The sequence below is a fragment of the Carassius gibelio genome, chromosome B5 (genome assembly GCF_023724105.1).
Source record: "Carassius gibelio isolate Cgi1373 ecotype wild population from Czech Republic chromosome B5, carGib1.2-hapl.c, whole genome shotgun sequence".
NCBI lineage: Eukaryota > Metazoa > Chordata > Actinopteri > Cypriniformes > Cyprinidae > Carassius > Carassius gibelio.
The window spans coordinates 9308285-9335735 of NC_068400.1; the positions used below are offsets into that span (position 1 = coordinate 9308285).

At 37.6% G+C, this 27451-nt stretch overlaps 2 protein-coding genes across 2 annotated transcripts; one reads left to right on the plus strand and one right to left on the minus strand.

The window, feature by feature from the left end:
• Positions 1-1167: 1167 nt before the first annotated feature.
• hspb1 (heat shock protein, alpha-crystallin-related, 1) lies at positions 1168-5607 on the plus strand. The gene is made up of 3 exons (XM_052556500.1): positions 1168-1629; positions 3460-3523; positions 4278-5607. Exons 1-3 carry the CDS (start codon positions 1224-1226, stop codon positions 4441-4443), a joined length of 636 nt encoding a protein of 211 aa, XP_052412460.1. The 5' UTR covers positions 1168-1223; the 3' UTR covers positions 4444-5607.
• A 5366-nt stretch (positions 5608-10973) lies between these two features.
• On the minus strand, positions 10974-25395 carry ywhag1 (3-monooxygenase/tryptophan 5-monooxygenase activation protein, gamma polypeptide 1). The gene is made up of 2 exons (XM_052556498.1): positions 25151-25395; positions 10974-13497 (listed from the first exon to the last, which is right to left on the minus strand). Exons 1-2 carry the CDS (start codon positions 25235-25237, stop codon positions 12841-12843), a joined length of 744 nt encoding a protein of 247 aa, XP_052412458.1. The 5' UTR covers positions 25238-25395; the 3' UTR covers positions 10974-12840.
• Between the last annotated feature and the right edge of the window lie 2056 nt (positions 25396-27451).

Sequence of the window (27451 nt, forward strand, 5' to 3'; positions counted from 1 at the left end):
TTTTGAAGTATTTAATTTCTGTTAACTTTTAATTTTTTCTCAAGTAACCATTAAATTAAAAAAGTTTATTGTTTTATTTTTAGTTTTAATTAACGATAACAACAATGCTTCCAAGACATCCTCAGAAATAAAAATAATCCATAAAAGAAGTTATTTTTCTATCTTTTCTACATTTGTTTGATTTTTTTAATACTATATCTCCCTCTTTGTCTTCAGTGGTATTTTATTTTAAACCATTATAGTTTTCATTAATATTTTCATTAAGTTTTCATTTTTTAAATAAAGTTTGAATATTTTTTTTTTTTTACTTTTAGCGATTTTGTTGTTTTTGTTACTTTTATAACTGTTTATAAAGTCTACATAGTTTTTTTGTTGTTGTTGTTGTTAATTTCTATTTATTATTATTATTTTTTATTTTGGTTTTACTCATTTCAGTTGACAAAATAATTTTAAGATTTTTTTATTTTATTTTATTTCTCTTAATTTTTATTTAGTTTCGAGTAACAATTAAGTTTTAATTAACACTAATAACCATGCTTCCAAGACATCCTCAGAAGTAAAAATGATTCATAAAAGAAGATTTTTTTCTAGCTTTTCTATATTTGTTTGATTTTTACAGTCTATGTTTCCCTGTTTGTCTTCAGTTATATTTGATTTTAAACCATATATATTTATATTTTTTTATCTTAATTTTTTTTTAGCTTTTTATGTTTTAAAATTTAATATAGGCTACATATTTTTTTTTTTAATTATATTATGATATTACTATCATTAAGTCTTTCAGTCTTTCTAATTTAAATTGTGACTGTAATTCAGTGCATGAATTAATTATTTGTGAAGTTTACTAGATAATTCTCAAATGGAGTGAAAAGTAACTGTTCTGTGTGTTTGCACTGAATTCCTCCTGTGAATTAGCTCTTGTGTGTGTGGTCACCTGTTGTATCTTTGTGTTATCAGAAGAGAATGTGTTTCTGAGAGAGCCTCAACCATCCAGAAAAGGAATGGTGCTGGCTTTTAGAAGGCCTTTGCCTTGGATTCCGTTCTCATGTGAGGCCGTCCCTGAATAAACATTCTAGTCACTTCTATAAATATCTGGATGGGAGGGGGGCGTTGCATTAGTGTGGAACGAGGAGTGTCAGCTGAGAGCGTTCTTATAAATCTCAGCACTCCCAAACAAGACTTCAGCACTTGCCAGAAAACTTTCAGAGCAAGAAACTTCAGCCATGGCCGAGAGACGCATCCCCTTCACCTTCATGCACGGCCAATCCTGGGATCCTTTCCGTGACTGGTCCCAGGGCAGCCGGCTCTTCGATCAGACCTTTGGGATGCCACACTTCTCCGAGGAGATGCCCACATTTCCCAGCACACACTGGCCTGGATACTTTCGGCCCTATGGATTTCCAGAGATGGCCTCTTTAATGCAGAGCCCAGTGGCTCAGATGCCCATGTCGCCGCCCGCCTCCATGATGCACCCCCCGACCTACAGCCGGGCTCTTTCCCGACAGATGAGCTCGGGAATGTCTGAGATCAAGCAGACGCCAGATTCCTGGAAGATCAGCCTGGATGTCAATCACTTCGCCCCAGAGGAGCTGATGGTGAAGACCAAAGATGGGGTGGTGGAGATCACCGGTGAGCACTTTGCTTCAAAATCTCATCATTTAGCCCCAAAATAACGTCTCATACGCTAAAGTCACTCTTAAAAATATCTGAATCTCATTGCATTAGATTCCAGAGTATTGTAAAGAAACATGCATTCACAAACGAAGCCTGTTTGGTGTGACATGCTAAAACTATAGATGCCAGTATTGTGATTGTTTAGTGGATGAAGTTACTGTGTGATTCTTTACACATACGTGAACTGATTTGTCATGAACATCCACTAAAGATCAGCAAAACACCAGCTCGGTGAGTCTTTATACATGACGCAGAAAAGTGAACTTACTGTGAAGAGAAAAGATCTTCTCAGTACAATGAATAACAAGCCAAAATCATCTGTGTCCTGATGCTGTAGCATGTAAAAAGAAATGGAGGTTTTACTTTCAGGAAGGAAATTAGAGCTGATTGTTCAGTTGTTTTGGAAGGGAAATGTCCAGGAGGTATAGAAGCCCATTTCTGCTACATTAGAAAAACACAACTCTTTTGATAAATCACAATTCTGACATAAAAACTAAATTATGATCAAATCAATGACAAAAACTCAAATCTACAAGATAAACTCATAATTATGACAAAATTTTAGGTTGTAATGATGACCGTTTATGTCATAATTGTAACTAATGTATTTTTTGATTATTTAATATCTCATAATTTTGACTTTTTAACTTCGTAATTTCAACTTCTTAAAAACTATTATGACTTTGTATCATATCTTGTCATAACTGAGTTTTTATCACATAATCATGATTAGTATCATCATTTTTCATCACATTGATTTTTTTTATCTCAATTATAACTTTAGACTTTTTTTGTCAAGTATGAGCCTTTTCTGAACTTGTATTATTTCTATAATATAATTAGTCATAATTTAGTTCTACCTCATAATAATGACTAAGTAGGTCATAATTTCGACTTAAATAATAATAATAATTTAGATTTTTTTTTGTTGTACTATTTTAACTTCATCTCATAATTGCAACTTTTTGCCTCATAATTAAGGCTTGTGGTCATTTTGACTTTTTTTTTTTTTTAGAATTTACTTAATATCTCATAATTTTGATATTTTGTCTTAATTTTTCTCTCATAATTATTATGTGCCAAAGCATGTTCTTTTTCTTTTTGTGGGAGAAGTGGGCTTCCCTAAGGAAGAAAGCGTGAAGCAAACAAAGGGCTGCTGCTGGGAGAACTTTTATCCTCTGTAGGGTGGGAGCTGATGTTCCTGAGGAATTCCTGAGATGTGACATAACCCGAGCACAATGCAGTTAAAACAGCATGTGCAGAACACAGAAGCCAGAGCTTCTGTTGAGCTTGTGAAGTAATACACACTGGACTTAATGACTCTCATATCTCTCATCGTCTCTGTGGCCGTCTGTCAGAGGCGAGGGTCCTCTGAGGTCTCAGTCGGGTTGTCTAAACAAACAGAGCTGGTGCTGGGTTACCCGGCCGGGTGTCAGCCAGAGTTTAGGGCTTTGAGGAACAGTCGAAGGACAGCGAGGTCAAACACACACTTCTGTGTTACACATTCAAGAAGTGTTTAAGAGAAGGAACAGACACTTGTCACCAAACTGAGGAAACTCAAACATGACACAGTATAAGCTCAGTTTTTCTCAATCATCTTATAATGGTTTCGTATAAAAACAGCTGATATATAAGTGTGGATGGCAGCTCAGATCATTTGATCCCAGGAGATTTTGATGGGAAATGTCCATCTGCTCTCTTTTTAATGAAGTCTTTGCTGTTTTGAAGAATCTGAGAGTGTTTTCTTCTTTTCCATGTGTCTGTCCTCGTCTGATCTGAATGCAGGCAAACATGAGGAGCGGAAGGATGAACATGGCTTTGTGTCCAGATGTTTCACCAGGAAATACACGTAAGTACGGCACACTTGATAGGGAGGATCATGAGTCACACTGTCCCGAGAATACTAAGAGGGTGGGACGTGTTTGAGATAATGGCTCTTGGCTCTTGATTTCACATCTGTTTCTGAAAGAGCTGAAACTCCCTGCAGACCTGTGCTCATGTTTGTGTTCATTTCTCTTGAGTTTCAATTGCATTGGAATTCTTGGAATTGCATTGGTTTTATTTATATAAAAAAAATTTCATTAACTACAAAATGTGTGTTAGTGCATGGCAGATACTTCGATTTAAAAAGTGCACTAAAATTGACATAGAAACAATTTTACTCGGAAGTTGCTGGTAAATTTTACAAATAAGGAAATGGCCAGTAATGCATTGAACTAGACAATAAATTTATATATTTATATATTTGCATTTTTGGCAGATACTTTAATGACAAAATTAAGTTTAGAAACAAATTTCACTCAGACATTGCTAGTAAATTTTACAATTACAAAAAAGTTGCATTTGAAACATATTATTAAATGTGAAATCTTAAAGTAGAAAAATGTGAATAATATTTACTTGTAAAAAAACTCCAGAATAGCATTTTTTTTTTTTTGTAGTAGTAGTAGTAGTTGTTGTTTTTGACCTAAAGAAATATAGAGTACAAATAGAGTATCAAATATTCTCTAGACGAGTCAAATAGATTTCATTTGATGTGATGCCCATCTAAAGATGGCCGTTTGTCTGGAGCTGTGATTTCCTGACATTGTCTTGTGTTGCAGTCTGCCCTCTGGTGTCGACTCTGAGAAGATCACCTCGTCTCTGTCTCCTGAGGGGGTCCTGACCATTGAAGCCACTCTGCCCAAACCTGCCATCCAGGGCCCTGAAGTCAACATCCCTATCAACACAGGCAGCGCAGTGACTGCCAGCAGTACAAAGAAACCCTGAGCGCTACAACACACACACACACACACACACACACACACACACACAGGCAGATCACTGTGCTACTTTGAGTTTGTTTTCTTCAGCATGAATGCAAATGTTGATACTTCTATTCTTTGTAAACAGCAGGTAGGAGAAGAGGAATTGCCTTATTCTATAACCATCTCATTTTTTACATCACTCTTTTTCATCATTGTCTCTTTTCTTTTATCATCGTCTTCTCTTCTTCTTGTAGTAAAAACATAGACTGTGTAGTACACACCATGCTCTATAAAACATGCTCATATTATACCCCTTAATAAATAAAGAGAAAAAGATTAAATATAAAATTATATTTTGAATATGTGCAATATATATAGTGCATTGCAACATTATTTTCAAGACAGTTAATCATTTTACCCCATTATTGAAATATGTAGTATTTACATATTAAGAACATAATAAATTATAATTGTGCATATATCCTGGGAGCATTTGTTTATATACATTTTTTTTAAATACTGTCTGGAGTGATTGATTTTATTCAATGTGACTACTACAAGACGTGAACATAATAAAATAATGTAAAAATACAAGTGTTCCTAAAATGTGGAATGAATTATGACAATGACATTTCTTTAGGAGGTTCCCAAAACAGTAGTTTTACCATTTACTGGTAAAATTATGTTTTTTTGTATAATATTTATTCATCAAAATGTAATACATTGCTCTGCCTGAATTTTTTTTTTCTGCTATTGTATGTCACCTTGTTCATGTTTGCTGTTAGTGAACGTTGACAATACTGTAGTATTTTAGCCATTGTTTTAGGCTACAATATTGTAGCTTTTTTAATTCCATTCATATATGAAGCTGAAGAAACTGAAAAGGAAGGATAGCCTGTTTCCTTTTGAAATGAGAAAAATTATATTCTTGACTTTATCATTCAAATAGATTCCACCAGACATCGCCATGCTGTTTAACTGCAGGAAGCACCACAACATGGTTTCCTCACATCAGTCATCTCAGCCAGAAGAACAGCAGGGAATGTCTTCAGATTGGTATCTTTGGGTTTTGTGAGGCATTGCATACTGTTTTAAATGACTGTAATTAAAGCTTTCACAATCGTGAGCTGTATTTCTGAATATCCCCATGGTGGAGTTGGGAATAAACATCTTCAGGCAGTCTGAATTATCTGGTGTTTATCTGTCTTTTCACAATTTTTTTATAATTATATGTTGCTACATTTGTACCATATTTAAATCAATTTTAAAAGAATTACACAAATCCTGACTGTACTTGCTAAGTCATCTCTCTCTTTCTTGAATTTAAACATAAAATCAATTTAGTTATAGACTCTAACTGTACAAGGTGCCTTAAAATAGCAGCGATGAGACAGAAACTGGTAGAAACCCCTTTAATAAGTAACGCACATTCTTAGAAATGTTTTATGCATGATGCATTTCAGAGTGTAGTCATGTGTGTAAGCTTCATCTGTATGCATGTTTCATGTTCACTGCACACAGTTTTCATCATTGTCAGGAAAATCCTTGTGTTAGTATTACCCTTGCACTTCTGTGGTGAACAAATTACAGACATTTTTAACCCTGTATGGTGCTTTAGGAGAGAATGCAGATAGATCTAAAGGAAACTGCACTGATTAAATGTATTGATTCTGACAGCTCTAAACAAAGATTGCCTTAGTACACGAGCCAACAGACCACTGAAAGTGCAATGTGCTGTTATCATTATTTAATTATAGAATTACCAACTGTCATGCATCTCATCTTCATTCTGTATAATAAAATGATAATGCATTATAAAAGCAATAACGTATTCCCTATTTGTTTGGATATGTACAAAACCAATATGTATACATAAATTATATAAATAATAAATAATTTTAGGCTAATCTAGATTAATTTAAATTGATGTTAGAATGCATATATTCTAGCGTTATATGCAGAAGCAACTGTGAACTAAAAATATTTCTAGTTGCCTGACATTGGCATAAACCAATGGCATGACATTGAAGGAAATTGTTTGTTCAACTAAATCCAGATGGGTGAAGAGTCCAAAAAACAAACAAATCCGAACTCATTATTTGCTGTTTCACTGCACTGTTCTTCGAAATCTTTACCTCTTTTATCTTTGCATCCATCCATTCCTTATTGTGCCAGCTCTCCTGAGCTGAGAGTTTGATTGGAGGAATCACAGACCGTCAGAGGACACGCAGAAGTAGGACAGCTCTCCTAAGACTCTGTCTCACTAACTCTCATTTCAATAATATTGATACAACTGCCAAAATGTTATAAAGGCAATATGGGGTGCAATTTATCAATTTTATTAAATACAGAGAGAGCACTGTGAATTTGCCAAAGGATACCATTAAAGGAAATTTTTTTAAGGATGGAGTGCCAGATCTGATTAAACTCTAACCATTATGGATTAACAAGTGGTAATATTTCAGCATATGCACATTTGAGGGATGCTTTATGGAAACTATGCACTTAGGAACCTAGAAACAATAGGCATATTTTAACATGATACATCAAGTTGGTTCTGTGTAGATTAGCAAATACAGGACTTGACTTCATAATGTTTAAAGATTTGTTTAAATTTCCCTTTCAGTCGGTCACGTTCTACGTTACGTCAGAAAGAGACTGATGAATGGGATCTCGCCCGAGAGCCCAAACTCCTTCGAGTGGTACAAAACGAGCCAATGGTACACAAAGTACCTTGTTCTGCAGAACTTGCATCAGGAGCTCCGCCCCGCAGAGCGTGTATATAAGGAGCATCGCAAGCAACTCGCATTCAAGCTTTCACTTGTTGTTGCTGCTTTAACCAGAGTGCTACAAGCTAGAGTCAACTGGTGTTGGTGTGACGGCATGATTCAGCAGTTTGTCTGGGATTCTTGCAACAGCTCCCCGACAGGCCAAGGCTTACAGAGCTGCGGGCCAGGCCGCTTCTGCCCTGCATGCCATGGCCTCACTTCAGGTCTATCAGGCCAAGCTGCTTCAGTACAAGGTTATCCTATTCGGGTTGGCCCTGTCTCCCCGCATCTTTACAAAGGTTGCGGAGGGAGCCCTGGCTCCTCTTAGGGAACAAGGTGTCCGTATCCTCGATGAATGGCTGATCCTAGCTCACTCTCTAGAGCGGTGTTGGGGATCTGGTGCTCAGACACCTCGCCCGACTGGGTCTTCAGGTCAACTGGGAAATGAGCAAGCTCTCCCCTGTGCAGAGGATCTCTTTTCTCGGTATGGAAATAGACTCGGTCGCCATGTTCGCGCGGCTTATGAACGAGCGCACGCAGTCACTGCTGAATTGCCTGAGACAATTCGAGGAAAAGAGAGCGGTTCCACTGAAACTGTTTCAGAGGCTCCTGGGGAATATGGCATCTGCGGTGGCAGTCATACCGCTTGGGTTACTCCATATGAGACTGCTTCAGCACTGGTTTCACGACCGAGTCCCGAGATGGGCATGGCAACAGGGCATACTCCGAGTGACCATCACTCCGGCCTGCCTCCGAACCTTCACCCCGTGGTTGGACCCCTCATTTCTACGGGCTGGCATGCCCCTAGAACCAGGTGCTATCACTCACATGGGTCACTAGAAGACATTCGTCAGTCTCTTTCTGATGTAACGTAGAACGTGACCGACTGAAAGGGAACGTCTCGGTTACGTATGTATCCCTCGTTCCCTGAAGGAGGGAACGGAGACGTTAGGTCCCCTTGCCACATCGCTGTTCCGCTCGGCTCCTCAGCGAAGACTTGAATGCGAGTTGCTCGCGCTGCTCCTTATATACCCGCACTGCGGGGAGGAGCTGGCGATGCAAATTCCACAGACCAAGGTAGTTTGTGTACCATTGGGTTGTTTTGTACCAATCAAAGGTGATCGTAACCGAGACGTTCTTTAACTAATATAATTACATGAAAAGTATTAATTCTGTGGCATATGTTTAGGAGTTCATTTGGAGGGGGTGGGGGGGGGGGTTGTTGGTTTTTTTAATGGTTAAAATAATCTAATTATTTCACATCATATTTTTTTTTCAACCTCACTACAACAAACTCACAAATGAGAGAAGATAAGCTGCTGCCCATGAGACTGTATTTTTGGCATAAATTGTTGAATCTTTTTGCAACTGACGTTTCTGCCATGTAGCCTATAAAAAAATAAAATAGATAAATAAATAAATAAATAAATACAATTTTCCCTAAACATAGCGACTTCAAATGTAAGTTTTGAGGTACATGAGATGTAATCATTTACATAGTAGTGCAAAATTAAGTCTTAATTTTTTTTTTTTTTTTACACAAATACATTTTATCCTGTACATCCCCAAAACATTTGCATTACACAAAAAGATTGCATATGTAAGTTTTTTTTTATTTTTTTATCAATCTCGTGGCAACTCTGAGCCATTTATATTGGTCCTTCAAATTGTGTCTGGAAATGAATCAGAGCTGTGGATATGAGTTTCCTCAATTCTTGATGTAGGTCACATCATTAATTCATTCCTTGACCCTGAGGTCATTTTGAATGTGTTCTTTGTGGATACAGCACTCTGAAATCAATAGTAAGTTATAACAAACTGAGTTCATCATGTGGGATTCGTTGGGTTTTAAGTAGTGTTTCCCGAAGCCTCTGTGATGAGACGTTTATAACACGACTGGATGCAGAAAGCGGCGCACTTTTTTTTTTTTTTTTTTACTTTAGAGCCTCCTTAAAAATTCAACAGCATAAATAAATGTATTAAATATTAATATGAACAAAATAAAAATAAAATAAATAAATAATTGCATAAAGAAAATGGTGAATTTTTTTTCAGGTGCAAGCAGGGACAGGTCATTAATAACCTTGAATAAAGTGCAAGCAATTGTGTTGTAAGTGCAAGGTGTATGTAAAAAGATTGGTTTTCCAGATCATATTATCATTAGTAATGGGGTTTGGAGGAAAGCGATCAGGCATCCTCATGCTACTGGCAGGCTTTTCTAGACTCGCTGGCCTTGCTTCTGTTCGTAATCATTGATTTCCCATTATCTGTCTTTACCTGATGGTATAATGTTCACACAAACTCATCAACCCCTCACCGAATCAATATTTGCTTGCGTTGTAGGATTCAGTTAAACGTGTTTATGTCTGCCCTACTGACTCCATCTTACTCAGGAAGATTGCCTACTTGACTTTGGACTGGAGTTAGTGGCGTATACAGCTATCCTGGAGTGCAAGGGTGCCATTTCATTAGTATTTGTCAAACATTGGTACTTTGTTGCGGTACGTGCCATTATGTATTTACGAGTTAATATCACAGATTAAAAAAAGAAAGCATTTAATTAGAGTGTCATTAGCATATCTGAACTGGTGTACAATCCATATTGATGCTTTTTTAAGGTAGGTAAGTCTCTTAAGGACATAAGTCCTTGTTATAGTTATAGAGCTAAGGGTAAGGTTACATAACAACAATGCAGCCTATTAGATAATGTTATTCCTTTGCGTTTTAGAAAAGTTTTCAGTAGAGATCACAATACAGACAAAACAATCCCAGTTCATACAGATAAAAACGCATGCCAATATTATGCATGCCAGGCCAGTAGTTGGCGATGTCAGGTGGTAAAAAAAAAATTGCGCATGCACTGAACACAAAATATTCATGCGTGTAACATCACTATTTTCACTGATTCCAAGTTTTATAAATGGCACACAGTTGGAAATTTTAATTTTTCCAAAAATGTCCACTCTGAAACCCATTTTCAAAAGTTTACATTTCTAGGCCCCCAAAACACAATTTTCATGTAAATAAATGACCAAAAATGCATAAAAAGTTTTTCATTTATAGTTGAAAATGGCTTCGAATAGATGCTTCCTTCATTAGAGTATATCTATAGCTTTCATTAGCACACTTAATCAATATTAACTTTTATGGTTGCAAAGTGTTTGAACATTTCCGGACGTTTCCAAAAAACTTTGAGCCAGTTTGAAACCTTATGAATGTTACATATAAGTGATTATCACTTATCAATACCTTTGTTTAATGGGATACTTCAATCAAAAATTTAAATTCTATCCTCATTTTCAAAGATGTTTTAAAGAATGTGGGTAAACAAATGTTTGTTGGTACCATTGAGTTCCCAAGTATGGAAAAAAAAAATACTATGAAAGTCACTGTACGTATACCCTTCATTCTTCAAAATATCCTCTTTTGTTTTCAGCAGATAAAAGAAATTCATAGTTTTGGAAGAACTTGACAGTGAGGAGCCATGACTGAATTTAAATTTTTGAGTTAACTATCCCTTTAAAGAAAACCAGCTTCAGCCGAATGAAATTTAAACTAAATCAGAGCTGTTGGCACTAACTGTGTGGCAGATGCTAGCATTAAGCAAAGCGTTAGCAGAGTCTAGGAGATGGCACGGGATGGCACCGAATGGGAGGGGAAACAGGAGCTCAAACAGTGTTGTTCACTATCATCTGACTACTAGACGATTGGATGTGCACTTATTTATAATAGCACATCATGTTTTCTCTGATGATGTCAACAGGAAACGACTCAGTCACTGAAATGGTGGTTAGAAGAGCACAGTCATGTTTTATTTTTTTTTAATTATCATTATTATTATCATTATGTTTCTTTTGTGCAACTGCTACATGACTCACATTTAAGATACCAGTAGACGAGAGAAAGAAAGAAAACAGAAATCATACGAATAGGTAATGTTCCATGAGTGAATCCCATATTCAGAGGAGGGAAAAAACCAAACACTGATATTACAGCAAACCTTAAAAATCTCACAGTAGAATTTGACAGAAGAAAGCACAGAAAAAAAAATATTTTAAGAACAACATTAATCATTTCACAATTTAATGGTTTCTTCTCTCTCTCTTTTTTTTTGTCTTTTCGCTTTTTGTTCTTTTTGTTTTTTAAAAACCAAATACAAGAATCGCATGTCACTAGAGCAACATCCATAACAGATTATTTCATGGTAAACACGCACTGTTTTGGTATAGCGTACTTCAGCAAGGAACAAATATGTAAGAAAAAGTCATAACATTGAAATAATCCAAAAGTAATAAATAGAAAATAATCAGATTAAATTCATGTCATTTTTTGTTCATATGAATACATAACATCTACAAATTTTAAAGTCGAGCTATGGTATATAAATACATCACCAGCATGCACAATATTGTATTATCAAGAATATTGGAGCTGTAATCGTCCTACATTGAGAAACAGTATAATACGCAAGTGCATTTCATGAGAATAAAAAAAAAAGAGAACAAAAGTGATTTTATGCCAGTGCACTGTCAAAAACTTAAAATAAATTAACTGAACAACAAAAAAATAGTCTATGGTACCAGTAATATTAATTGAGTGTATTAAACCAAGTGATTAGGCATTACTTTAGAGTGCTCGCATTCTTTATTTGTATTTTTTCAAGCATTGGACATTTTAGTTCTTTTTATAACTTTTATTTTTCGCCTGTACCATCATTTGATTGTTTTATCTATAATATTTAGAATTATTCTTCAGTGCATTAAAATCAAATCAAATTTTCTCATACAATGTGGATCAGGCTTGACCATTTTTGAAACGGCATCCATAACAATAATGATAATAATAACGACTGTAAAACGGATTTAGCTTTGGACTGAAAAGGCGATTCGTGTACAAGGGAACTCATAACTGTGTTATTTTTGCACACCTAATCAACGTTACTGTAATACAGTAGTTTCGTGTGGTTCCGAGGTGAGATGCATAATAATGATGTGTATCATAAATGGCACAGACAACCAGTTCGATGTAAACGACTTTCTAAACACTAGTGGGTGCAGAATCCCTATAAACTTATATATCAGACAAAAACACGACCGTTTACGCTCAGTGCAGACTGTTTGCAAATATCTTCTCTTGCAAGGCGACAACATTCAAGTTTTCACTTAAAGATTTTTTAGTCATTTAAGCCCACCTTTTTGATGCTTTAAAGTACTCTTTACTTACAATGTAAATGAATATAAGCAGCTCCGCTTCGTATTACGCTACGAGAACAGTCCCTATGCCAGGGGGTTTAGCGTAACCCTTTAGTCATTTAGAAACGACGTATGTACCGACAAGCTTGTGTTGAGTAAACGTCACCGAAAGAAAGATTCAATTTATTCTTTTTAAGCTACTTCTTAATTTTTTTAAACCTACCATTCTTTATAAGTAGCATATTTCTGTCACTTGTAATTTCGTGGGAAATAAAGAAAACTGCGCTGCTTTGCTATCAGCAAACGTGGCTGACACAGTTCCATCATGCCGCCCTTTTTGTGAATTTTTCATGTAACTTATACTTTTTTTTGTTTTTCTTTGTTGTGTGAGCACGCGTGTTTTATGTTACGGCTGAGAGGATAAGGGTCTTAAAGATCTTCTCTTTTCATCTTCAGCGCTTAATTGTTGGCTTCGCCTCCCTCGTCGTCTTGTTGGTCGCTCGTCCAGAGCGTTAAGTTGTCTCGCAGGAGCTGCATGATGAGCGTGGAGTCTTTGTAGGAGTCTTCGTTCAGGGTGTCCAGTTCGGCGATCGCGTCGTCGAAAGCCGTCTTGGCCAGATGGCAGGCCTGCTCAGGTGCGTTCTGGATCTCGTAGTAGAAGACGGAGTAATTGAGCGCCAGACCCAGGCGGATGGGGTGCGTAGGCTGCATGTGCTCTTTGCTGATCTCATGGGCCTCGCTGTAGGACTTCTCAGAAGACTCCACCACCGTGGCTTTCTTTTCACCTGTGGCCACCTCCGCCAGGTAACGGTAGTAGTCGCCCTTCATCTTCAAGTAGAAGACTTTGCTCTCGTGCTGGGTGTCGTTGCAGTTCTTGATCAGGAAGTTGTCGAGGAGGTTGAGCACGTCTTGGCACACGGCCTCTAGCTCCTTCTCGATTTTCTCACGGTAAGCGCGGACCATTTCGATTTTCTTCTCGTTGCCGTCAGCGGAGGTCTTCTGCTCGATGCTGGAGATGACGCGCCAGGAGGAGCGGCGCGCGCCCACTACATTCTTGTAGGCCACAGAGAGCAGGTTCCTCTCCTCGTTCGAAAGGGCCTCATTCAGTTCCGTTACCTGAGAGACAGAGAGGAGGTGGTCAAATTTGAACAGGTTACAAAGTGAGAAACAGGCCCAATGATACATGTTCCTCATCCTCGATGAATAAAATTATCTATTAGCACTACCTTTTAGCCTAACCAAGGCTGAATTTATTTGATCAAAAAAAAAAATAATTAATACTAATTTAAGAAATAAATATATTGCAAAATGTAATTTAATTTAATAACATAATGTCATTTAGTACTCAAAGTTAAGCATAATTACTCCAGTCTTCAGTGTCACATGATCCTTCTGAACTCATTCTAATATACCGATTTACAATTTACCAAAACATTTCTTATAATTAGTGTTGAAAACCAAGTTTGGGATAAAAATAAAAGATTGTATGCCAAATGTTGTATGTTGATTTAACCATGGACGCATTAAATTGCTCAAAAAAACTGAAAGTGAAAACATTTGTAATGTTATAAAACATTTTACATTTTTAGACTGTTCTGTTGAACTTTGTGTTCATCAATGAATTTATCACTGATTTTACAAAAACATCATGCAACAAAATCTGTTTACCCGATCAAAAATAAGAAAGGTATTTAAGCACAAATAGTAATTGATAATTTTGCACCAAATTGGAATATTAAGACTGATTTCTGAAGAATAATGCATTGCCAACACAACAATGAATTACTTTATTATTTTACTGTATTTTTAATAAAATAAATGCATCCTTTGGTGAGCACTTCAGAAAAAAAATGTATTCCAAACTGTTGACTGGAAGTGTACAGTACATGTATTCTTTAGGCAGACACTTTTATCCAAGTTCAACTTTTATCCACTTTTATCCAAAGCGATTATTCAATGTATACATTTTAACAGTTTATACATTCTTGCTAATTTTGGCAACCATTCTGTAATTTGTCCAATACACTCCAGGTTAAAATTTGACAATCTCCAATGGCATTGAAATAGGGTGCAGTGTAGTCTTATTTTATAAACTTGTCTTGTTTTTTCCATCTTGTTTTACTTAAGGAAAAGGAAGAAAGGAAAACCTGCTGTAATTCACTATGGATTTTGATGATGTCTGCTTAAAGCATGGCTTGCAAACCAAAAAAGCACTCTTAACTTGACGTTTAGTAAGAGAGCTGTTTATGCAGCATTAGGGAATCCTTCTTGGGTCACTAATGAAAACCCAAAGGGTGGTGATCGTCTCTACACACTAATCTGTGTCAACTTCAGCACAGAATAACAGCAGAGATGTGGATAAAGCATTGTGTTGTGTTTTGAATGGTAGTTCACAATGTCCTTTTGTGAGTCATTCGGTTGAACGGTTCAAGTAAGCTTCAATGTGGTGATTTGCCAAATGCCTATTTATGGGCATCTTCATTGTTGGTTTTCACCAGCACATGCACCACATGTCCTAGTGTAGACTGGAAGCAGTGTAGTAAATCTATTCATAGAAGACTGGCAGCGTTTCAAAATGAAAGATTCGTTTGGACTTACATGCCACTTGCTTTGTTTAAAAACTCATCGCAACCTGAATAACTGTATATTGTTTACAGAGTGACATAGTGAAAAGTGAGCCTGTTCAAATAAAAGCATCGCAGCACATCATTGCAGAGATGCTTTGATTTAACAGCCTGGCAGTGGGCGGATGAGCTGGTGCCTACAGATCTCTTGCTCTCTCTCTTCTACTAGCTTTCAGATGCAATTTCCTGCATCCTTTGGAGAAGCTCCATGATTTACTGCTGTATCATTCACTGTTTGCGTCATCGTCAACCTGTGGTCGGACCCGAGCAGGCTCTGGATATGGAAGAGGAAGTGAATACCCTATTGAGGAAGGAGGCCATCGAAGTGGTCTCTCCTCGCGAGAGGGAATCTGGGTTTTACAGCCGGTAGATCTGCATCAGTTAAACCACTCAGTCATGCGACTAAAGTTCCAAGATGCTCACCATCAAGCATGTTGTATCTCAAATCAGATCCGAGGACTGGTTTGTCATGATAAATCCCAAAGATGCATACTTCTATGTCTCCATCCTTCCCCAACACACGAAGCATACCAATATCGAGTACTTCCGTCCACTGTGACTCCAGGGCATCTGCATACTAAATTATATTATAATGATTGGTTGATTTTAGCTCAATCGGAACAAATGGTGGTTCAACAATGAGATCTCGTTCTTGCCCACATGGGGGAGCTGGGTTTGAGACTGAACACCAAGAAAAGTGTACTTTCTCCATCTAGGCGTGGTGTGGGATTCAACCACGATACAGGCACATATGTCCCCTGCTCGTATAGAGTTGATCATCATGTCGGTCAAGAGAGTCAGAGAAGGCCAGTCACTTACTGTCAAGCAGTTTCAGATATTGCTGGGTCTGATGGCAGCTGCATCCAATGTGATACCTCTTGGCCTGCTGTACATGAGGCCCCTACAGTGGTAGCTCAAGACCAAGGGATTTCCCCCAAGGGGGAATCCACTTCGAACTATAAAGGTCACTCGGTGATGCATCCGTGCCTTAGACATGTGGAAGAAATCTTGGTTCTAGAATCAGGGCCTGATGCCGGGAGCTCTTTGTTGCCGTGTATCGCTAGAGACGGACACATCCCTCACCAGATGGAGTTTTTGGCCAGGCTCAGGTGGACCCAGGAGACATAGCAATGCCAATGCCAGATCTGATAGTTAGGCTCTCAGATCTGATCTCGCTCCTCAACGACTTTCCATGGCTGATTCCAGTCAGGAGAGATCTACTACCCCCCCCCCCCCCCCCCCAGGGTTGTGGAAACCGTGGGTGTGGTTCCTGAGGGGGCACAGCTCAAAGCATCCGGTCTCTCAACCGAGGTTGTTGAGACCATCCTCCAATCCAGAGCTCCTTCAACGAGGAAACTGTACGCCATGAGGTGGAACTGTACGCCATGAGGTGCAGAGACCACCAGCTTGACCTAGCTAAATGCCCAGTTGGTACAGTTCAGGAGTTTCTACAAGCCAGGTTCTCTGCAGGGTTTACCCACTCCACCTTAAAAGTTGATGTGACGGCCATTGTGGCCTAAAATGTCCCCCTCGGTCATGGGCAGACACCCCCTACTGACACATCTCCTCTGTGGTCCGCTAAGGCTGAGTCCCCCAGTACAGTCCCCTTTCCCCCCCCCCAGGGACTAGGTTGTGGTGTTAGAGGCTCTCTGTAAAGCGAGATATCAGATAGTCATCTGACTATAAAGAATGCCTTCCTGCTGGTGATTAATTTTCAAAGTAAGAGTTGGAGACCTTCAAGTCCTCTCAGTGGCTCCTACCCATCTTGACTTTGCGCCCGGCATGGCCAAAGCATTTCTATACCCTGGAGTGTGTTATGTTCCAAAGGTTCCATCTGTCACACCACAACTGATGCAGGCCTCCTGCCATCCTCCCTTCCAGAAGGCCAACCAGAAGTAGCTTAGCTGTATGTGTCCAGTTCGAGCACTGGTTACATACATCCACAGAGCTGCCCTGTGGAGAAGGACGGACCAACTGCTCGTGTACCATGGTCCTCCCAAGAGGGGTCTCCCTGCAACTAAGCAGCTGGTGGGTAGTTGAGGTTATAAACCTCGTCTATGAGTCCTCGGACCTCCCCTCACTGATGGGAGTCAAGGCTCACTCCACACAGGGTATGGTGGCCTCCAAGGCCTTCTTAGCAGGTGTATCCATGCAGGACATCTGTAATGCTGCAGGATGGTCAATGCCCTCCACCATTGTGAGGTTCTATGGCCTAGATATGCGAGCCACTCTGGGCTCTTCTGTTTTCTTGCCTTAGCCATGCTCTTCGGATACACTCTAGGATGTGGAAGTCTGGCAGCATGGGCACCTCATTCCCCAAAGCATTCGACGCAGCTCGAGTTCCTGAAGAGGAACATTTCAGGTTACATATGTAACAATAGTTCTTCGAGGGAACAAAACGATGTGTCTCGAAGCCATACACCCAGCACCCCTGCCAGCACATGCTTCATTCCTAGAGGCTAACGCTGGCACTGCCGCACGTGCTTTTAAGCTTCCTGGGCAATGACGTCACCCGCTTATGACATCTTGCCTTTTCATTGGGCTGATTACACATGTGATTCAGAGCATGGTCACACAAAGGGCATTTCCCATAGCGTTCCCCATAGCATTCGATGCAGCGTCTCATTCTATCGAGGAACCATGGTTATAAACATAACCTGAGACAATTTTTATCAACCCCTTGTTCCCTCACAAACCTCAGTTTGGGAAACCCTGTGGGACTGGTTCAGTGCAGACAAAACAGCATTTTAACATGGTCATCTCTCTAAAAAGAGACATGTGAAAAAGGTTTGTAGTAAATGTTACAGCTGATTTATTTCAATTAACAACCTGTGCTTCATCAAAAGAACTAAAAGAATCTGAATCAGAAAGATAATTAGGGCTGGACATCGTTTAATTTTGAATAATTCTGATTTTTAATGATTCCAAGTTTGTTGCAAAACATTCTATTGCAGCTGAAGCTACGGTTCTTGGAAATGTGTAACCGGTTCTCAAAAATCGATTTCTTTCATCATGTAAGCGACAAAAATTTTTTCAAAGCCATGTTTAGTATTTGGTTTTATTAAACATGCACTCGTTTATGAACAGACACACAATCTGTTTCCTGCATCAGACCGCAAATAATTTATAGTATTACTGATCAATTATTCCAAAACAGCCATTAAACTCTCTGAGATTTAAAAGAGACAGTCACTGAATCACTGTGTAACACATGTACTGGTATTTGCAGATATAGTTCTGGTTGTGTATAGTGGTTGTGTTGTTATGTTACCATTTACAAGCTGCCTTTAACCTCTTCTGCACATAACCTCCCATCCAGACAGCGGGAGGTAAGTATAGAGCAAGCTCCCGTCTCCATAGAAACAAGGCAGTCGTCTTTGTTTGGATGCAATCGAGTATCTCTGCTGCTGCCGTGGCAAATCCGGCAGCTGCACAAAATGTGTCTACAGCTGGAAAACATGGTACTTTTTGTCTTTTTCGGGGTTGACAATCACAATTACTGGTCACTGTGGTTGTATGGAAAAAAACAACTTGGGCATTATGCAGAAAAACAAAACAAAATCACAGGTTTCAAACACGAGTCAGTATATTCGAGAACAAAAAACCTAACACATTCATTATAATTGTAATGTTTTAATGGAAGGCAAATCTCAAACTACTTTGTTTTTATGATGCCATGTCAATTTCATAGTGCTTTGTTGGCATGTAGCCTTGAGTATATTCCTATTCTAGCACAAGCATGGATTATTTGTCCTAAATAATTAGATACAGATGCATTGAGCAGTATTATTCAACAGTGCAATGATACAGCTTTCATAGTGTGCTAATTCTGTCTGTGAGCCCTTTTGTAGTCTCTGTAATCTCGGAGCACTTGCAGTTGGTGTTGCATCATAAGACTCCAATAAAGCCGCCAGCTATTTCAGCAGCGAATGTTTGTCGACTTTTAGCCCCAGTTGTAGATTATGACAAATACAAAAGTGTGGAGAAAAGAGAGATGGACATGAGATGGCAGGAAGTAAGAAAAGACAAGTTTATGGCCATCAGAATCTAGTTAATGTGATTTCAGTGTTATTCTAAAACTCTTCTCCACTTCATTGCTTAATAACCAAGAAAGCTCCTTTAATGACCCGCTGTTACTGAGCCATGCAGGCTTTCTCAGTAATGAATATTATTGACGATGGATGAAAACATTGTGGACTTGACGGAAAAGTTCCATATAAAAAGGGAGATTGATCAAAATAGAATTAATGAGTTCAAATGACTGTATACATGCAAAGTGGGAGGTATGAACAATATTTTTTATAGATTTTTCCTGTAGGTTACATTGTTTCACCAGAAGGTGAAAAAAAAAACAAAAAAAAAAACAACAGATTAATTCTGGAGCAAATCAACTGTGACCGTCTTTATTTGTGAGTTGTTGAATCATTCACTCAACCTATTAATTCAAAAAACGGATTCATTCTAGAACAAGTTAAAGGGGGGGTGAAATGCTATTTCATGCATACTGAGTTTTTTACACTGTTAAAGAGTTGGATTCCCATGCTAAACATGGACAAAGTTTCAAAAATTAAGGTGTACGTTTGAAGGAGTATTTCTGTTCCAAAAATACTCCTTCCGGTTTGTCACAAGTTTCGGAAAGTTTTTTTCAAGTATGGCTCTGTGTGACGTTAGATGGAGCGGAATTTCCTTATATGGGTGCTAAGGGCACGTCTGCCGGAAGAGAAGCGCTCCCGTATAGCGGAGCACTGACAGCACAACAGACTTCACTGATCAGAGCGAGAGCGTCGCGAAATGTCACAAAAGAAGTGTGTTTTTGGTTGCCAGGGCAAGACAACCCTGCACAGCTTACCAAAGAAAAAACAGCATTAAGGGACCAGTGGATGGAGTTTATTTTTACAGAGCATCAACGGAGTTGTGCAAGTGTTTGTGTTTGTTCCCTTGCATTTCTAAAATGCTTGTTTTACAAACAAGGCCCAGTTTGCGTATCGTTTATTTCTTAAGGATGATGCAATCCCAACGAAAAAGGGTCACGATTGTGTGTTGGAACCACAGGTGGTGAGTAAAACTGCTTAAAATATCTCTGCCTCCTTGTTTGTGCGTCTGCCTCCCATCGGAGACCCGGGTTCAAGCCCCGCTCGGAGCGAGTCCTTGCTGCTGCTGCTCTCGTTCAGCTTCCAAACGCTCTCAACGCAAAAGCCTACTGGCGCTCGTGATTCTTTAGCTCCGCCCACACGTCACGCTTCCAGACGCTCGTGTTTTTCCGTGAAAAATCGGTAAAGACTATCTTTCTCTTATGAATATAATAAAACTAAATACTTTTTGGAGTAATGAAGGATGCAGTACTACTCTATAGGTACTCAAGATTAACAGGATATTGAGTGAAAACGAGCATCTCACCCCCCCTTTAAGGGACTTCTTCATGAGTGAATCATTACATCATTAAACTATTAAACGTGGGATTTTTTTTCTAATGAAAGAGTGCATTTCTGTGATTTTAAAATAACTGAAGGAAACACACTATTTGTGATCATTTGTTGAATAGTTTCAACAATTAAAATCAGAGATTTCTTAAAATGAAGACATCTTATGAAAAAAGTCACATTTCAGTTTTATTGTAAAAAGCAAGATCCTTTCTTGCAAACAAAATAAATGAATATTGACATATCAAAAGTAGAAAATAACCAGCATCTCTTGCTAACAAAATAGCCTGCTTTTTAAACATTGTCATGTGAAAAGTAGAAAATAACCTACATGGGAAAATTACGTCGGATCAAGGTTTCTTTTTCTTTCTTCGATTAATCATACAGCCCTATTATGAACAATAAAACAATATGACAATGGATTGTATAGTATATAGTACACTATATTACTATCAACGTCTAAATTCTTCCAGGAAACAGTAACTATATAATCATATATACAGTATCATGATATACAATTACTCATACAGTGAAGTACAAGACATGGGTCTTACTGCCCTCTCCTTTTTATCATATTGGGAAAAAGAAGGTGGTGATTGATATTTATCATAATAAAAGCAGGATCATGTGGCGTATTAAGACAGATTTGACTGACAAGGCACTATTGTAAGCCTGACTAGTGCTATGGAGTCATCATGAACACAAAGAGGCTCTTTATTCTCTTCTACAACCTGACCGTCTTATACTCCAGCTCATAATTCATCTGCATGTTGTATTCATCATTCATCTTCATGTTAACATTTAGAAGATTATCTGAAAACAACATTTAGGTCTGAGGTTAAAGTCAAATATGCTAATGCATCTCAAATCAGTGTCTATTTAGTGAACAGGGAGTCGAAACAAAGCTTTGTTTCTGAGTTCTGATCAAGTTTTGGTGTTAAGTTAGGAATTGAATTTAAGGCTAAGTAATACTCATAATTCAAACAGGTAAGCGGAAATGCCCAGTCGACTCTTTGCCAAGCCTGTCGAAGTCTCTTTCAGGAAACTTAATGTGCTATTTTTAACATACAGGTGCATTTCAATAACATATTTCATGTCAGCAATTAAATTAAAGAATATAAAAGCACAGTGCACTGCATACCGCAATACTTCAGTAAAATGAAATCCTGGCTATAATTATGACTATTGCTTCAAATCAAAAGTAGCTGTAAAAATGCACAGAAATGAAGTGACTGAAGCATTTCCATGGTGAAAGTGGAGCAGGAAGATGTGTTAACGAGTGGAGGATGGGATGATGGGGATGCTGTAAGGATGGAAGAAAGGGATTCTTACTTAAAGAAGCTCATTGTTGTTATATAACTATCAAGTGATTGCAGATGTTTTTTTCAAGAAATGTTTTTGCAGCTGCTGCAGGCTTCTAAAAATAAAATGCATAAAAGCTTTATGACCATGCTGTTAGGAAAAAAAAACATGAGTTACTGTCTTAAAGCCACGTCTATGGTAATGCCAGTTGAAAGACAGCAGAAGAAGGTGGATGTGGGTTGAACGCCACACATGTACGATGGATAATTCAGTGCAGAAGCCAAGAAATTTCACAATCGTTTAAAAAATGCAATGCCTCTAAAATTACTTTCCTTTTTTATGCAAATTCCTGGTTTTCAAACTAACTACATTCAGTTACGTAATGCCAAAGACTGTCTAACACACACACACACACACACATCTATGGGGTTTGGTTGACAAAAAGGTTTGTATAATATGCATGTGCATAAGTATGAGTAAAATAAATAAATAAATATTTTGCATGATTTAAGCTTAAGAAATATATTTTGCATGATAAATATATATTATAAGTAAATATGTTGCATGATTTGAGCTTAAGAAATCAAATCAATATAATTCCTTTGTTGTATGATTTTAAATATATATTTTGAAACAGTTTCAACAGGCAGTTACAGATCTTGGTCTTTCCTTGATCAAGTACAGTTGGAGCTTTACTTAAATGACTAAATATTTTGTAAAGGAATGCAAGCTGAATTTGCTTAATAAGCATTTTTCATGTCAACTTTGATGACTGTGATTTAAAATCACTTTTTAACCCACACCTTTTCGTTATACTTTCTGCTTATGAAAGAAAAAACTATTTCTGCTGAATAAATGTATATAGGCTAAGCTACGGTTTATCCAAAGGTTCAGAACTGTGACAGATTGGGCAAAATGTCAGAATAAATATACTATAATTAAATAACTGAATCAATGCATGCTTAGACGTCTACATTAAAAGACACCAGACATATAACTGAACATTTCACAAGAGTCAGAACATTATAGTCTGGAAGCTACTAGCCATCAGCAGAGGAAGTAATTAAATAATAACACATTTTTGTATATTTTTTGCATTGAGAATTATTAACTGCACTACATCTGAGTCACATCATTAGCAAGGTGTCTGACTTCTTAATTCCAGGCCTTTATAAGCGCAGGCTGCCAACAGTCAGTGAGCATCGCTGCAGTGACTGAACACACACCCCTGAGCTGCTGAGGGACCTTCCAGCTAGCTGAGGAGTAAATCAATACATGGACAAATCAATCTGTCCTCCAGTGTGTCTCAGAAAGAGACGATGCAGAGTAAGTTGCATCAATCCCTTTGCATGCATAAGCACACTGAATGACACCAAATACAAAAGGTTTAATTCAGTCACTTCTGCTTGTGTGTACTGTATGGAAGCCAATTTCTGGCACTTTCATGATTCTGCCTTTGTCTTGTACTTGCAAAAAAAATTGCAGCTGTTATTAAATTGCAAGATATACATTTGAGTTTACATCTGCCAATTCTGACATTATAACATGCGGTTGAAACTTTCTTGTTTATATCTTGCAAATGCAAGTAGTGCAAGTGGGCTGCCATGCATGTGAGATCAAGTATGGACCTTATAAATATTTCAGATTCACATTTGTGCAGAAGAAAGTGACTCTTGAGAGCCAACATGAGCCCAGACAGGACTGGTTGGTACATGCCATTAATGGCCGGTCGGAATTATTTATTAGTATAGACCATGTAAAAGCAAACAGTTTAGAAAGATGATGGAGATCTGGGGGAGCTAATCATTGCATAATATTTGAAATACACAGGAGTGGATCCAGTTTGTCAAGCTCATCATCTATGAATGAAAATTGTTTAGTAGAAATCATTAAATGAAGCACACTAATGGCAGACCGGTGTATCAGAGGCACTGTGCAATACACCTTATCATTTCCCTTTAGTAACTACTCATCTACCCAAAGCAGATGTCAAGAGATTAGACGATGACTGAGCGTTTCTCAGTAATGTACAGCATCCAGACTTAGTGAGTAGCTAAATGGAAATGCACTTTCCTTTTTATTTAAATGGTTGCAAGGAGTTCATTAGTCCAAATCACATGCAATGATTTGCAAACCATTTTTTTATCTGCTGTTGTATGAAAATGCATATTCTTCTAGTTTTTAAATGTTTTATTGCATTCTAGTCCACATGTTGTCTTGGCAACATTTATTTAGGCTTAGTTTTTTTCACACATTTATGATGATAAAAAAATGTATTTCCTATGATATAATATATTTGCATTTAGAAGTCTGTTTCCATCTAAAAACTTATTTATTTCCATTTTTATGACTGAATTGACTTGCAAAACTTCCCTGAGTGATAACACTGAAATAGGATTTTTATAACACTGGTTTTAAAAATCTAATGCAGACTATCTAATGCAGAAACCTCTTTGCATTACGGCCCTTTAAACTTTCAATGCAAACCTACGCCCTTGATAGAGAGAGAGAGAGAGAGAGAGAGAGAGAGAGGTTGGTGATTGGACCCTGGATGGAGGCTGATGGATCGGATGAAATGGTGCATTACGGACACTGCACCTTGGCACACGTTGCGACACGCCTAGTGCGAGCGAAACTGCAAAGCCACATGCGTAAAAGCAGATGCATTGCTTTGATTTTCACGACATCTTCAAACGCGAATCTATTGACGCAGCTGTCAGCGCTGCGCGTGCAGGAACTGCTTCGGTTTGCCTCGTTATAATAAGGCCAAGAGAACCGCCTCGATTTCTGGGGTTTTGCATCTTTAAATAACCAGCGTTATTGCCCCTAATAATGCTTATAAATCACAAAGCGCTTTACTGTGACACAATTTCAGATTCTGGAGAATTCGGCTCTGAATCTGCAAAGACGCGTGTTGGCTAACATCATAATGCACACTGATTTTTAAGCAAAACTGTGTAACCATCACGTCCATGTGCAATAATTTCGTGTCTTCATGTGGTCATGTTGTCCAGTTCGCTCGGATCTCGCCAAGGCACCGCCCAATGATCCGCTGCCAGTTTCCAGTTCAAATCCGGATTTACATTCAATGCTGCATTTCACTCTAGTTTCAAGAATGACGGACGGTGACATATAATATCAAGAAATAAGCCTCGTCATCATTTCAGCAGGACCGTGACCTGTCAGTCGATCCGGATCAACTAACACGGGCCTTTAAACTGAAGAACGCGCACTGAATCACATAAGAACTGGTAAAGGCGAAAATCAGCGGAATCTCCAAGTGGCAATGCGACATGATTAATGCATACCTTTAGACAGCTAGAACGTGATTATGAAAGAAAGCACGTGAAGATAACTATCCGAATAGAGGAATCATTCATGATTTATGAATTTAGATAATAATAAAGCAAAAGTTGCACGTACCGATTTCATGGCAGCAGCCATATCGTCATATCTCTCAGCCTGCTCTGCCAGTCTGGCTTTCTGGACCAGCTGCTCGCGGTCGACCATGTTTAGGTTGGTTCAGGAGCTGTGTATGGGTGTGTGATCGAGGTGTAGTTGGTCAGGTCAGAATGCAGTCTTGCCGCTGCGCCTGCTCTCTGCTGTCTGCGCGACGCGCGCGTGCCGATGCACACTTTCACTGGATTGCGTCATCAGTTGTGAGGAGGGTACGGTCAGCGCGCCCTCTGCGTTGTGACGTCATTATCATGGGAATCTTGCGCGACAGTGACTTGCACAGAAGCAGTTTTAAATCCCTGGAGTATATTTGTAGCAATAGCCAGCATCGTGTGGGTCACAATTATAGATTTTTCGTTTATGCCAAAATTCATTATGATGTTATGATCATGTTCCATGAAGTACATTTCCTATTGTAAATATATCAAAACTTATTTTTTGATTAGTAATATGCATTGCTAAGAACTTCATTTGGACAACTTTAAAGATAATTTTCTCAATATTTAGATTTTTTTTGTACCCTCAAATGTATTCAGCTGTCAGATGATGTGCAAATCTCAATTTGTATTCAAATCCCAATGTACCCTTGTGAATGGCAAATCCGAAGAAATATCAAAATAGATTGTTCTCTTTGTAAAAGTCATCCTGAGACTGTTGTTTGCATTTGTAGAAGTACAGCAATGCTTGTGCATCCTTAGGGACATTGTTGACGTTTTTATTTTCATTTTTTTAAACAATTTTGGCTGTCTCAATGCAAACAGCATACATTTTGTTAAAAATGTGTATTTTAATTGTAGATTTTACATATGACTTATTTCTCTTCATAAATGTATTTTAGATAAATTGTTAGCCTGCTCTTAGAAACTTAAATATATTACTCATTAAAACCACAATATTTAATTTAAGCATAAAATAATGCATTCTTAACAGATTTTGATGTTGTTGTTATTTTGTTTTATTTTACTATTTTCCATGTGATTGCACACTTTTCTAAGGTTTGGCTTATGAGCTTTATCCTGTTTACTGCATCTTTTCTGCAACTAAAATAATGACGCACAAAAATAATAATGCATAAATGAATGCTTTTAGTAATCATTGACATATCCAAGATTGTAAGAAAGAAAGAAAGAAAGAAAAGAACAGAGAAATGCACTTAGTATATGGAAAAATAATTAATTTATATACCAAAATTTTATAGTCCAGAAAATATAATTTCATAGATTTATTTCTGCATTCAGTGTTTGCTTTTCCATGAAATCATCCCTGACTTTTTCGTTTTTGTGTGCATCTATTGTGATCTTATGATTGCTCTTTTAAAGGATCTTGTGATTTATTTTAAGAGAGCAATTTTAAAAAGTATAGCCACATTTATTTATGTGCTTGTTTATCTATTTTTATTAGAATTTTTAAATAGGTTAGAATATTAATAGTGTTAGCAGTTTGCTAGCCTTTGTATGATAACCGGGGCTTGTTGTCACACGGTACATTTTACTCCAGTGAATTTGTTTATGGTTGATTTAGTCTTCAAAGTCATTTTCTGTAGAGATGCGTACTGTACCGGCTTCTTGGTTACAGGAAAGCTATTGAAGAAAAAAAAAGTCAAAATCCAGACTCCCTTTATTACTAACAACAAATATGCTGATTATAACTAGTAAATTAGTAATATATGTATTGCATATTCATTATTTCATCAAACTTTTTAAAATGCAGATAATTAAACGTTTATTATGTAGACCACCTGCAGTAAGAATAAATAATGTGTAATTTAATAGAAGAGATTTCTATAGATGTTTAAATAAAACTCTGTTAATAATAAGAGATTCATAGCTTTATTTCCACATATATTGACAAAAACATTGATGTTTCACCCCAATATTTCAGGAAAGTCTGTACAGTAAAAAAGTTGCATCAAAAACATTTGATCAATTGTCTTCTTTTTCTTTACTTCATCCCCTTCTTTTTTTATCAAATGTTTAATTATATATTATATATAAAATACCTTACCATCATTTTTGCCCCAAATTTCTTTCCTAGCTCATAAAATAACCACCTAATACATTAAGAGGTTACGCAATTAGGCCAATGACATGGTTTAATTTGCTCAGTGGAAATGCAATATTCCTTTTATCCCATTAATTTATTTTTCTTTATTTATATCTACTCACAAAAATAGACAAAAGAAGAACAGAAGAAAATGAAAACCTTTTTTTTTTTTTTTTTTTGCATTAAAGCCATTATTTATCCAAATCAAAATGGACCTGAGAAAAT